Genomic DNA, 14,613 nt, shown 5'->3' on the forward strand with positions numbered 1-14,613 from the left:
CTTCGGCAAGGACAGTGTCATCACTTTTTCCATTCGATAGTTAGTTCTCCTCCGCAAGGACAGTTTCCTGATTTTAAAATGCAGCATTGAGGTAAAAGAAGGGAGAGCAAGCAAGAGGCGCGGTTTAGGCTCTTTTCTCAAATTTTTCTGCTATTTTTTCATCTTTCTCTGATGATAACCCATTTTTTAATTGAAGAAAATAGTTATGAATTATATGTTTTGGAAGATTGAAATGTATAGTTTTTGTACGCGTGCTAAAAAAACGAAGGATTTACTGAATGAATTTTGATAAAAAACGGATTTCTAGAGGATAACACAATTAACGATATTTCAACTCCATCAATAACTTAAAATTTAATGCAAAAAAGAGGCGAATACACAGAAACTTAGTAAACTATGAAGTTTTGAATGCTGAAATAATTTTATCAAGTTGCAAAAAAATTTATCTGCAGATGAAGCTCCCAAAGAAAAAGGATTAGATGCTGGCATTGAGAGGGGAAGTATTGCGAAGAATACTATAAAACTAATTCTGAAATAGACACACAACTACCTTCAGCTGGATGAATTCCGATTTAGAGGTGTGACACTATTTGAGCTTGATGGGGAGCTTCATACTTATTTTTTATTGACATAACCTCAAAATTACTTTTTTTTAAACTTGTGTCACTTTTCTTGCAGGGATGCGATATATTAAAAACTATAAAAAAAATGGAATAAGTCTATAAACAATATTTACACTAATAAGAATCCTTCTCTTCACATGCAGTGTCCTCCCAGCTACATCCGCAAGTATACTTGCTGAGGAGCGTTTTAATATTTTGTGGTAATTTTATTAGACTAGATAGGGTGGGGTTCAAATATCTGCCCGCAAAGCATATGTAAGTTTTGCCCTAGGGCAACGGTGACTATTAGCTTTTAAAAGTGATGAGAATTTCCACAGGAGGACTGTGGACGTCTTGGTGGGATCGGGCTCGTGGGATGATCTCTACATATTTGACTTCACCGAGTTTACAAGTAATTGGTCCTTCAGCAACGGCTGCATCCTCTTGGAGAATAGTAGGAATCACATATGTATTTCGAAGGGTTTGTTTCTCTTGTCTGGGTCTCCTCTCAGTTTTCTTTTGAGTCTTGCAATGCACCTGGGAAAACAAGCTCGTTGCTCATCACGGCAATTGATACATTTGGCCTGCTCGCATATCTGTTTTGTACATAAGTACGTGAAATGTGCATCGGCACATTTCATGTTAGCTGTCTCGGAATTGCTGGATTTTCGCGTGTGAAATCTCTTCATCNTTGCTCCGCAAGACTTCGAACACATAACGATGAGATAATTTCTGAAGCAGGACACCATAATCACGAAGATGATTCGAAGATGATCAGGGAATGTGAGTTTACGATAGCAATGGAAAGACAAGCTGTTGAACAAAATACTGTTCCTGTCAAGAGATTGTACGAGTAAGTCTTTATTTGATTGTCTTTATAATGAATGTAAAGTTCATTTTTAATTAACTACATTTGTTTCCGAATAAGGATAAAAAAAATCTAGCATTTATATTTTGTTAAATTTAATAAAAATTAAATATTTTTAAGAACTATGCGTATAACATTTAATTAGCTAAATAATTTTAGATTAATATTAATTATATATTATTGTATATTAATCTGCCAGTGAAAATTGAGGTACGACTTCACTATCAATAATGGTAATCAATTAAAGTAGGAATTCACTATGAATGTGGTCAAATAAATTAAAAATAAAGAAATCAAAATAAAATATCTAAAATCTTTTTTAACGGAATTTACACATCTATAGTTAAAATTTCGTCATATAATTTTATATGAAGCATGAAATAATATATTGTTATTTAAATACTATCTAAAAGGAAATTTAAGGTCGCACAAAAAGCAATGTATCTATATCTTTACTTAATAATCTATTTTAATAATTTAAAAATTTTTCTTTTTTTATTTTAATAATATATATATATATATAGTGAATTCGCACGTGTCCACCTCACCCTATTGATAAATCTCTGTTAAATATTTAAATTTTCAGAATTGTAATCAACATTAGTAACTAAAATTAAAAACATATGCAAACTAATTTCAAAAAAGTTTCTTTTTTTATTTTGATAATATATATATATATATATATTCTCTTGTGTCCACCCCCACCCTATTGATAAAAAAATTAAAATTTTCAAAATAATAATTAATTTTAGTATGTAAAACTAAAAATATATGCAAACTAAGAATAAAGAAATTTAATTTTAAGCAATGTTCTATTTTTAATATTTTATTAACATAAAGTTTTGTTGAGGAAATTATTCTATCGACATCTTAAATTCAGGGTTGGGTTTTTGATTTTAAAAACTTATAACATTTTTTATTAATATTATAAAATTTCTTTTATAACATTAATATATATTAATTAATATATAATTACAGCACTTAATAATTTGATTTGAAGTTGATTTTTACTTTGTTTATTTTAATAGTGAAGCAGTTGGAAAACATGCAACATCCCTGGAGGCTGCTGCCACAATACCCAGATTCACCACTCTAATAAAGAAGATGTACAGGGCCAGACATGCTCTCATACCTGCCTTGCCACATAATGTAGATGAAATTAACCTAACAGAAGATTGGCAGAACACAACAGATGGCCGAAAATTCCTCTGTATAGATGATGGCCAAGGAAAAGAAAGATTTCTGGTAAATATAAAAGCAATAATATCTAAATATTGTAAAGCTAAAAAAAAATATCTGAAATTATAATAGCCTAAAACTGAGTAAGTTTCATAAAAAAAATCTATATTGAAATAGAATTTTTGTACAGATTATTGCTTGAATATTTAAATAATTATTACTAATATATAATGAAGCAACCCTCATTTATAGAAATCAGTTTAAACCTTACATTACATATATTAAAAAATCTGAATTATATGCCTATTCGAAAGTACAAGTAAACATAATTCACAGTTTGCTACAGTTATGATTAATTGTATATTTAATAAAATCTACTTGATTGGCAGCTATGATTGTACATCACTTATAATCATTTTTATGCTCCATAATAACATCACATTTGTTAGTTTACTTGGAATAAAACTTGTTTAATCATACAAAATTGATTTTAAAATTTAATAAAATAATGATTGATGACATTGGTTTCATTTTTAACTTAATTTATAACAGTAATAATAACAATAATCAGTAATGATTATTGTTAACTTAATATAATGTGTCCTGCTGCACTGTGCAGTATGTCATAAAATGCTTAAAAGATTAAAATTATTAAATTAAGAAAATAAGAGATAATAAGCATTAATTATATCTCTTATTAAATTAAGAGATTAAAATTATAAAATTTGTTGAAAAATCCATAAACATTTACTTGTTGAATTTATTTACTAACTTATAAAAAATATTATAGATGTGAAAGGAAACTCTACTTAGTAAATATTTTAAATTTGTAAAATTAAAAAAAAAATTATCTAAGAGAAAAATTGGTGGATGGCCAGCGTGTTTTATTTCATAGTTGTGTCAAAAGGGGATTTAGTGGTCTCAAACTAGTAGACTACTTGTTGTCTCGAACACCGATACCAAAAATGACACGAAAGAGGTTTTAAAAAATGGCTATAAGACTTAATAACTGAAATTTTTATTTCAAAAAATTAACTAAGTCATTTTAAAATCATGTGTATAGATGTATCAATAAAACTATGAAAGAAAAATTATGTACAAATTAAATATAGAGTATGAATACAAATCAAAATGTATTTTTATTATTAAAAATTATCAATGGATATCATATATTTAAAACTTGATCGTTTCAGATCACAAAAAGTAAAATCTGTTTTTGTTTTCTCTTCTTTAATGCTGACCAAAAGTTTCATAGTATTACATGAAGATGCATTGACATAATATATGTATAGTAAAAGACAAATAACATTTTTTACAGGTTTTCTGTACAGAGGAAAATTTGAGGGTATTGTGTGGAGCAGATAAAATCTGGCTGGATGGTACTTTCAAAATAGTCCCACTTCTTTTCACACAGCTCTATACCATCCATGCCAGGTTTATGGGGGTAATGTTTCCCTTTGCATTCGCTCTACTCCAAGATAAGAGGAAGGAAACATACCTCCGTCTTTTCCAGCAGATGAAAGCCAAAGCAAGAGACATTGGCCTCAACTTTGCACCTGCCACCAGTATGTTAGATTTTGAAGTGGGAGTAATGTCAGCCCTAAATGAAGCATTTCCAGATATTTCAGTCAAGGGCTGTTACTTCCACTTTGCTCAAAATGTTTGGAGGAAGGTAAATATAAGCTGTCAGAAAATTTTAATTTATGTTATCATTGATTTCAGTTAGTGAACTCTCATTCAGGATGTTAAGGTGAAATCTACTGTGTTATTTAAATAACGAGATGAAGAGTATTTTAAATCATAAAAAGTTATTGCTTTGATAAAAATAAATACATAAGCTTTTAAGTATAAAAACTATATGTTTTATATGAAATACACATTAACTTTGTTGTTGCCAGGAATGAAAATTACAGTTAAGAATTTGCTGTAAGCAAAAACATGTAACTCAGTTGCATTAGTTATTTAATTACTGACTAAGATGTTAATTGGTTTAAAGGTTTTGTTCAAATGATGTAGAAAATGTACTTTTTTAAAAAATTCCTAAAAAAATCAAGTGAATGTATGTAATTATTTGTTTTAAATTATTCATAAATAAGCTTTATAATACTCAAAGTGAGCTTCGATTTTAACTAATTTATACCTCCTTTTTAAAATAAATCGTCAAACACCTCAAGTGTTTAAAAAATTCCGACAGATTTAATTCCCTTTCACTTATCTGACATTCTATTTTGATTCTAACAGTTTATGTCTCAATATTTAATTAAAATAAAGGTTTTTCTGTAATCCTAGCTTTTTTTTAGGCCTGGCTACAATGTGGTATAGTTAATAAAAAATCATCAGTAGATTAGTTAAATTAGTATACAAACATTGGTTACAGATTGGTATATATACGAAAAAAATAGACAAACTTTTCTTAATTCATCTTTAATTAATTCTTTTAGGTGCAAAAATTGGGGCTAGTTCACAATTTTAAAAATGACGATGTGACACGAAAATGGATTAAGAGACTGGTGGCACTTCCATTAGTGCCACCAGACATGATGGGCGAGGCTTTCATCTGGCTGGAAAACGAAGCTCCTCCAGGGATTGCTACAGATCAAATGACAGATTATATGGCAAGAACATATTTAGATGAAGGAGAATCTAAATTTGACTTGTGAGTATTTTCATTTATTACTTATAAAAACTGAAATTGTAACATGTAACTTATGATATGCATGCTGTCCTTCAATAAGCAAACTATAAGTTCTATTCTAAAATAATATAACATGCATTAAATTTAGATATGAATTTTAGAAAATTTAAATAGGTTGTATTAATTGTTGAAAGGCAAAAATAACAAAAAATTTAAGTGAGTACTGTTTTGATACAAAATTTTCTGTTTTCTAACCTTATAAATAAAGGCATTTCGTAGATGGAGAAAAAATACACCCTCCCATACCATTGACAATATCTTCTACGCTGAAAAAAAAAACTTAAAAGATATAGTAGTCAAGTAGTATAGTATAGAGTGTAAGAGTTCAAAAATCTGAAATGTCTTTAAAACCTGGTATTTAATAATAAGCTTTACAGAAGAAAAAAAAAGCTTAAAAAATGTAATTTATATATTACTACAGTATTGAAAAATAAAGATGTTACATGTTTTTATCATATGACGCTATCAAATATCTAATTTATGAAGGTTGAATTTTTGTTTTAAATATTTTTTAAAGTTACCCAGATTGATTCTATATAGTGGAAGAAACTTATCGCAAATTATTTAAAGTATAGAAGCCCTCTTAAGTAAGAAAAAAATAGTTTTATATCTGACTGCTAGGGATGCATGAAATATTCAGTTATAAGGAAATCTAGCAAAAGGTTCAATTGTGGCAAATAATTTCATTTTTCCAATTCATGAAATGGCTTATCTTCTTTTAGGTGAAATCAAAGCTTTACAATTTTTGCTTGTCATATATCATAATACTCAAATAATTTTTTATTTTTTAGGTCCATTTGGAACCACTATGAGAGTAGAAATGAGAGGACGAATAATAACCTTGAGGGGTGGCACTCAAAAATAAATAAACGTGCCTCATCTCGGCTGAATATTTTCGCAATGATTACATTGTTGCGAAATATTCAGGCCGAGAATGAAGGTAGCATTATGATGCTACGTGCTGGCAGAGCACGGCCACCCCAACAAAGGAAAAAATATCGTTGCATCAACAATAAATTACAGATTGCAAAAGAACATTATGCAAATCACAACATCACACTGGAAAACTATATAGATCACGTTTCCCATTTGTGTCCACAAGTGGGAAACGAGTAAAGCTTCTAGGGCTACGATGCTGATAACATTTTTTTTTTCTTTAATTTTTCTGCACAGGATATTATTAGGACCGGTTTTTTATGAATTTTTTATTGATTTCATCTAAACGTTTAATTAATTTTTATTATTTTTACGAATTCTTAAATAGCAAGCGTTAAAATAGTTTTTTAATCAGCGTTAAAATAGTTAGAAGATCGACATCCTAGCTCTGGTAATGATCTAGTATAGTTTTCCAGTTAGTTGATAATTTAAGAAACTAATTTTTTTTTATAATTTAAAAACTTTTAATTCAAAATTTCTTTAATTCAAAACAATTTTACAAAATTATAATTTTATAACTTTGATTTGCATAGTTTTCTTTTGCAACCCTTTTTTTTCTCTATTATTTGTTCCTCTCATATATTTACTCTCATATTCCTCCTGTTCAACAGCTGCTTCTTCAAAAATTTCTTGAAATCACCTGTAATGTTTGGAATGATTTTTGGATATTTTGTTTAATTTTTTTTTTAAATTTCTTTTTTGTGTACAATAAAGTATTACATTCATTACTAAATATGAGTTTTTATTATTTAATTATTTGTTTATTTATATATTGTATAGTTTTCATTACTATTCATTTAAAACAAAATAGGTAATAAATAAAAACAAAGTTACCTACCATATTTTTTATTTTATCCGACGTTATTTAAGGTTTCAAAGGTTTAACAATTAATATCTTCAACTTCACTCAGTCCTTCTGTTTCATTTGTACAATCACAAATATCCTCTAACGTAAGCACGTCACAAGGTAAAACTGATGTCAACCAATACATACTCTTCAAACAATGCACTGAAATGAAGTTTATTTTGGAACAACTTGCAATCCTTATCGAAATTTTAATTCGTTTCTTCATCTGACTTTCAGCATCCAATTCAAGAGTTAATTCGTGTAAAGGGTGAATACAACAGTGTATTGCATGAGTCATCCGGCTTCCGGATTTTTATTAATGATATGATGGACACTATGTCCAAGTGTTTGCCACATTCTTATCAGTTTCATTGTTCCTCTAAAAGTTAACATTCCTTTTGTCTCACCCATTTCTGACAAATCACCTTCTTTTGTGTAATGGAGGAGCGAGGAAGATCAGTGGTGTGTTTACTTCCATAATTTCCAATCTGTCAAGCCAACTACAATCGCTAAGGTGCCAAATAAATTTTGAACATGTTTTTTTTTTCAGTTTCGTGCAGGTCGCTGCCAAGACTTGGTGAATATCTGCCACAGAACATGATATAGAAATCTCCCCAAATACAAAACTAAGGGATAAGTATCTCTATGTATTTATATACATATATATAACTGTTACCAAAACAGACTTTTTAGGAATTTAGATAATTATATACAGAGAAAAAAAAATTTACTTTGTAATGTTGGATTACAGGAGAGATTTTGGTATTGTGATCTGTGGCAGAATAATGGTCTTGGTAAACGGTTTACAGTAAAACAACTATAAAAACAGGGCAGTCCCTTAAATCAAGTTGCAAATCTCCCTGATCTTTCCAAGTAAAAAGACTGGTCAGCTTTTTTTTTCTTCTTCTTATAAAGTGAGCACAAGAATAGTGTGAACATTAAAAAGTATTTTATTGAAAATGTTATTTGTTTAAACACATCGTCTTTAAAAAATAATTAGACTAAATTTATTTTAACAATTTGGCAAGATTTCATTCTTTCTTTTTTAATGTCATGGTACAATAATAATTTTTAAAAAATTTAAGATGAAGAGAAAATATGTTTAGCTTCTAAAATATATTGTTTATATTGATTATTTTTAACATGTGTTACTTTAAAAAGTATTTGCTCAAAGTGTACCTACCAAATGGCAAGTACAGAGTGACTAAAGAAACCTCTGATAAGTATTGTTTAACATACTTTCTTTGAGCAAAAGAAAACGAATGATAGAAAATGACACACAGTTCATCGTGCATTTAAATGTTTTCGGTTTTCATAATTGAAATCGTCTTAATTTTCAGTTGTTAATTATATTTTAAGTTACTTTTTTAAGGAAGTATTGTAAATAAATACAATATTTTTGAAGATGGTGATTATCGACGATCGGTTTTGGAGTTTTTTGTAATTTGCAGCTTATAGCTCGCTTATGCAACATTTTTGAAAACGCTCAATAGACATAGAAGTTTAGTGTTGCCATATTTTTTGATAACTTACATTTATCTTTGTTAGCCAAGAGGCCGAAATCCCGCTTCTCGTTCATTCTTCAGGATAAAATTTCAAAACTGCGATTCTCACTGTATGCAATTTACGCCTCTCTGATCAACGTTAAAGTAGAATCGGAATCTGATACATGAAATATATTTTTAGCGAAGACACTCATCTATCGCTTGCTCCTTTTCTATCGAAGTGCATTGAATGGTTTGAAACTATGTATATGTAAAAAGAACTGCTCGTGCATGCTATTATCGAAATAACCTGCCTCCGCATATGCAAATCGTAGGATGGAGCAGTTCATCTTAAGAATCACTCTCACAGGATAAAAAATATTTGCGTTAGTTTTTCTATTCATGTTATAAAAAACAGAATGTCAAATTTTTTNATCTTTGTTGAGCAATTTTTTTGTTTGGAGGATCATTGGATAAGACTGAGAATTTATCTTTCTTACGTTTAAATAAATTTTTTGATTTTGTCAAAATATTTTTTAGTTCTAACAGTTATTCCTGGGAATCACATTCCTCTATTACTTTACCCAGTTCAATATGAAGTTTTTTCACATCTGATTTTAATTCATCAATATCCTCAACTTTTCTTTTTAACGATGTGACATGAACATCCTTTTCATTGTCTTTGATAACCTGCAATTCATTTTCATCAATTATCAAATCATCTTCGGGAGAGGTTTCGATATTGTTGTCTACCACTTCTGTAGAAACTGCGGCGTCTTTAACTTGTGAGCAAACTGCATGAATATGCTTACACATATTCCATTGTATGGCATTATCAATGCAGCTACAAGTGAAATTTTGAATGCAATAACCACATTCTTTACACAATAAAGGGCATTCCTTACTGCATTCATCAGCTTTACGAACGTAATACATTTCCCCGATTCTTGTTTGAGAATGTATTACCCATTCATTTTCGTTCTGTGGATATATATCAGATGTTAGACTTTTACTCGTCTTATGCCTATTGCGTAACGTTGATATCTTGCCTTTCTCTAAAGCAATGAGTCGGTCAAACAACTTGTCTCTCACAAATTGCATGAGGCAATGGATCGTTTTGTCTAAGCGTTTGACCTTTTCCCCCTCTAAGTATATGCACTTAATTGTTCGATGCATACGCTCAATATGCATGTTCGTATTAAGACCAGCCCACTTTCTGTATGAATAAGCCCATACTTCAGCTCTGCGCAAATAGTTTTTTTCAAAATAAACTCCAAAGCGTTTTGAAACTTCATTATCTTGAAACAATTTCACAGCATTTTCTGCTAACACAATGAAAGTGTTGAGATCTGGTTCTGATAGCAGACATCTTATGATTTTATAAATATTGGCTTGCTCTTCCTTATTTGGCACCAATTCTGAAAGTTTTTTCCGCCAACTTCGATCCATATGCCAAGAGCAAAGGAGACGCTTCTGAGGTTCTCCGAACGTGTCCTTCCAAGCGTTGTTGAATGATTCCGCATCATCCGTCATAAGGACCTTGGGAGAGATATTCCCACAAATATGTTTTATAGCATGAAGTGCTACAGAAAGAGCAACACTATCTTGCCTGTTGCTTATAATGAATGCAGCAGGGAAGCCTTCTCGTTTATCATCTAAAACTACAATAGTAGCAAGATCGAATCCATAAGCATTAACCCCATGAGTGAAGTCAATACAAATCACATCATTTTCATATTGACTTAACATGTGAGTTTGAGAAGGGTTCATTATGACCAGGAGGAAGTTCTCTGGTGTTAATATATCATGCGTTGAACTCTGTGGTTTGTATAAAACAACTGGAGAGCCTTCACTGCCTTTCATATTCTCCACCCAAGTTTCCACACTCACAGCATCACTGGAATCAAGAACGCCATTGCAAACATTGTACTGATTTTTTATATTTAAAATGTCTTTTCTCGTCAAGAGATGGACTGCCTGCAATTCATCAGTAAGGGATTCACGGATATCATCTAATATAACTGAAATAGGAATTTTGTTCAATAATTTCGAAGCAATAACATTTCTTTCTTGGTCACTGAGCTTCATTCTCCCAATATCATTTTTATGACCTATGTGCGTTTTTGTGAATTCAACAGTAAGAACTGACTTTTTTTCGACAACCTTCATCATAGCAGGGCAGTTAGCATTAATTTTGTTACTGCCCATACATTTAATGTTTCTTTCTCCAATACCTCTTGAATTGAAGACTCCACTTCGATGACAATAGTAGTAGGTGGTTTTAAAACTACCATTATCTTTAGATCAAGAATTTTGGACAAACATAGCATGATTTTCAAGTTCAATATTTCCTTTCCATGAAGAAAATGAGTCGAACGAAGAAAATTCAAAAATTTCCTTCTGGATTTTAAGATCATGTACCTGTTCAACATGAAATTCCATTTTCGCTTTAGACGGAAATGTTTCATTGCAAACAGCACATTTGATGCCGGATCGTGATCCGAACGGCATATTCTCTAAACTTTTGTCTGGATGCTTCAGACGTATATGTTTATACAAGTTGGAACTCGTTGAATATGTCTTCTCACATTCAACACATTTATGTTGAATATCATCCATTTAAACAGCAGATCGCAAAGACCCAAATTTAAAATAACAAAAAAACAACTAACTTTAAAGAAAAAAAATGTTAAAACAACAAAAGCAAAACAGATAACAATAATAAAAACAAAAATATAACGAAAAAATTCAATGAATAAGATATTTTATACGAGTTCAATAATTACAGCAAACGTCGCAAAAAATAAACATAAACAAATGCGAACGGTGACGGCAAACCTTTGAAATTTAGCCAATACACCAAGGATGCGAATGGAAAAATCCCCAATATTCTTAGCGTAATTTCCCTTCTTCCCTATATTTACTCTTCCGTCGAAACTCTAAGTTTTTAACATTATGGAATCGTCCTCCCCCTAGTCGCTTGTCTTTCCTGGTGCCAGTGTAGTTAACCTGGTTCCTGAAAGCAGTGCCGCCCCATTCGAAGCATGGGTCAGTAAGCAGGAATTTGAAGGTAAGCAAGTCAAAGTTGCTTAGAGTTATTTTGAAATATTTTCTTAATTTTTCTCATTTTAAATATGTTTAATTTTTTTTAATGCAACCTTCAGCTAAACTGCTTGGTTAGTTAATACAACCAAAGTTTGAATGATACTTAGACACAGGTGTTCTGTTCTAGCACTGGTGTTCTGCTTCTTCTGTGTACACTTTTTGTAAAAATAAAGATGTCAGCCCATAAAAATGTTACTTTTTTACTCATATTTCATTTAAAAGTAAATACTCTTTGCTTAAATAATAATTATTCACTGGTAAAATTATATGTTTTACAGTTTTAAATCTGACTATACCATGACAAATATTTTCTTTATTATGATTATTCTCCATTGGTTAAATTTTTGTAAGTTTCTTTTTTCCAAGGTATATTAATAAATTTTTTTAGGCGATTTTAAAGTTATTTTTAAATACATCCTTTCTTTCAAAAATGAATATTAAATGTTTATTTTTTCGTAATTTTCAGCTTAAATTAAAAGAAAGTTTTTAAGTTTATCAATTATTAATTTCTCTTATTTTGATAATTTGTGAGGATTGGATTGGATTGAATGTAGAGTTTAGTGGCACAAAGTCCAAAAGAGGACATGCTGCGCCAAACAATACGGTAAAAACAGTTCATAAGACATGATGCGTGCATCACTTAGTTATTCGTATAATTATGACTGATAAAATTGTATAAGTTGATGAATAAAATCAGATAAAAGTGTGAATATCAAATAAAATACATGAAGTAAGTAAAGTGAATAAAATTGCAAATGTATTAAAACATTTATATACAGTTAAAAATACCAAGAGCACGTAAATACGCAAAAATGTTTGGATGATGAATATTATCTAACAAATCTTGCATGCATAAAATAGAACTTCCAAAATACGTTAACCGATACTGGTTAAAACATGGGTATGTTATTAAAATATGATGAATTGTGAGAGGAACGTTACAACCACGGCATTGAGGAGCGGGTTCTCCTAGCAACAAATGGAGGTGTGTCAACCGGGTATGAGCAATTCGAAGACTGGTTAGTTTTACATCTGCTCTACGCAATCGAAGTACTGGGAAATGGTCCAAATCAGATTTGATGCTGTGGAGTTTATTAAAAACTTTGAGGTCCCATTGTTCTTGCCATAATGATTTTACAATTTTTCGAACATGTAGTTTCATGTCAGAGAAGGGTACGGACAATGTTAAAACAGATGTGGCAGATCGTGCAGCTGAGTCAGCTAGTTCATTACCTGGAATACCAACATGACTTGGTACCCAGCAAAATAAAATTTCAAATCCCTTCTTCTGAAGAGTAGTTAACAAATGAGTAATGAAACATAAAATTGGATGAGTATCACAGTGAAACTTTTCTAATTGGCTCAAAACGCTCATACTATCGGAATATATACAATACTTCCGAGTAGAGCGTGTAGAAATTAGTCGTAATGCTAATAAAATAGCAACAGCTTCAGCAGTGAAAACGGAGCATATATCAGGAATTCGGTAGCTGTTTGTGACGTCAGCAATGATGACACCACAGCCAACATATCCAGGAGATTTTGAGCCATCAGTATATATCGGAACATAATGAGAAAACTGATGACGATGAGAACGGAAAAGTTGTTGAAATATGGTTGGTGATACAAGAGATTTCTTAGACACCTCAAATAGAGAATAAAAATGATATGGTGAAACAGTCCATGGTGAGATAAGTACGTGGTCAACTGATTGTGATGGTGAATCTAAAATAGCAAATGTTTGAATGTGCGATCGCATGCGAGCTATAAAAGGACGTACATAAGAAGGTCGAGCATCATATAGGCGCATTAAACTTATTGGAGTAGCCTCATGCTGTAAGGGGTGTGAGGCTGAAGACATGATACGGTAGTAGTGCGTCAAGGACAATTGCATTCTACGTAGATCCAGTGGCAGTTGATGACAAACAGCATACAAGCTTTCCACGGGTGAAGTGCGAAATGCACCGCTACAAATGCGTAATGCAGTGTGATGCACCGTATCAAGGCGTTTTAATTGCGAAGCAGAAGCAGTACCATAAACTGTGCATGCATAGTCAATGCGCGACAGTATAAGTGCTTGGTAAATTCGCAATAGCGCGGTACGGTCAGCACCCCAAAACGTGTTAGAAAGCACCCGTAACATATTTAGGGATCTCTCGCATCTTTTCCGCAATTGTTTTATGTGAGGCAGAAAAGTAAGCTTATGATCGAAAATGACTCCAAGAAATTTTGTTTCCATAACGACTGGTATAGCAATGTTATGGATATGAATTACAGGATCATTGTGAAGCCGACGTTGCCGACAAAAATGTACACATGAGCTTTTGGAAGGTGAAAGGGTATGGCCATTCTCATCACACCATTTTACTATTTTATTGACAGCAAGTTGTAACTGACGTTCGATTACTCTCATGTCAGATCCTGAGCATGAGACATTGAGGTCGTCAACATAAAGTGAGCCAAAAACTGCAGGGGGTAGAATGTTTAAAATGGAGGAAACATGAACTATAAAAAGTGTAACACTCAGAACACAACCTTGTGGAACACCTTCAGATTGGATGTAGAGATCAGAAAGTGTACTACCCAGTTTAACATGAAAATATCTCTGACTCAAAAAGTTTTTGATAAACATAGGTAGGTGACCACGGAGGCCCATATTAAACAATGCCTTTAGAATGCCGTATCTCCATGTCCGATCGTACGCCTTCTCAATATCAAAGAAGATAGAGATAAAATGGTTACGTCGGACAAGAGCATTCCGGATACGTGTTTCTAATGCAACAATGTTATCAATGGTCGACCTGCCCTTTCGAAAACCACTTTGAAAGTCGGGGATGAGTTTTTTCTTCTCCAAAAAGTAAACCAAGCGAGAGTTGACCATACGTTCGAATACCTTG

General features: G+C 31.5%; 2 protein-coding genes across 2 annotated transcripts; one reads left to right on the plus strand and one right to left on the minus strand.

The window, feature by feature from the left end:
• The first annotated feature begins 1,222 nt into the window (after positions 1–1,222).
• Positions 1,223–7,526, plus strand: LOC107446145 (uncharacterized). Its single transcript, XM_043054796.2, has 5 exons — positions 1,223–1,455; positions 2,499–2,715; positions 3,968–4,321; positions 5,091–5,305; positions 6,136–7,526. The coding sequence occupies exons 1-5, from the start codon at positions 1,223–1,225 to the stop codon at positions 6,458–6,460; spliced, it is 1,344 nt and encodes a 447-aa protein (XP_042910730.2). The 3' UTR covers positions 6,461–7,526.
• A 1,634-nt stretch (positions 7,527–9,160) lies between these two features.
• Positions 9,161–11,337, minus strand: LOC110282744 (uncharacterized). The gene has a single exon (XM_021146809.3). It carries the CDS (start codon positions 10,817–10,819, stop codon positions 9,161–9,163), a length of 1,659 nt encoding a protein of 552 aa, XP_021002468.2. The 5' UTR covers positions 10,820–11,337.
• Positions 11,338–14,613: the final 3,276 nt, after the last annotated feature.

Source organism: Parasteatoda tepidariorum, unplaced genomic scaffold (assembly GCF_043381705.1).
Source record: "Parasteatoda tepidariorum isolate YZ-2023 unplaced genomic scaffold, CAS_Ptep_4.0 HiC_scaffold_732, whole genome shotgun sequence".
NCBI lineage: Eukaryota > Metazoa > Arthropoda > Arachnida > Araneae > Theridiidae > Parasteatoda > Parasteatoda tepidariorum.

Bases quoted from the DNA above. Each gene is read 5' to 3' on its own strand.
- LOC110282744 (XM_021146809.3), bottom strand. From the start codon at position 10,819: ATGGGCAGTAACAAAATTAATGCTAACTGCCCTGCTATGATGAAGGTT.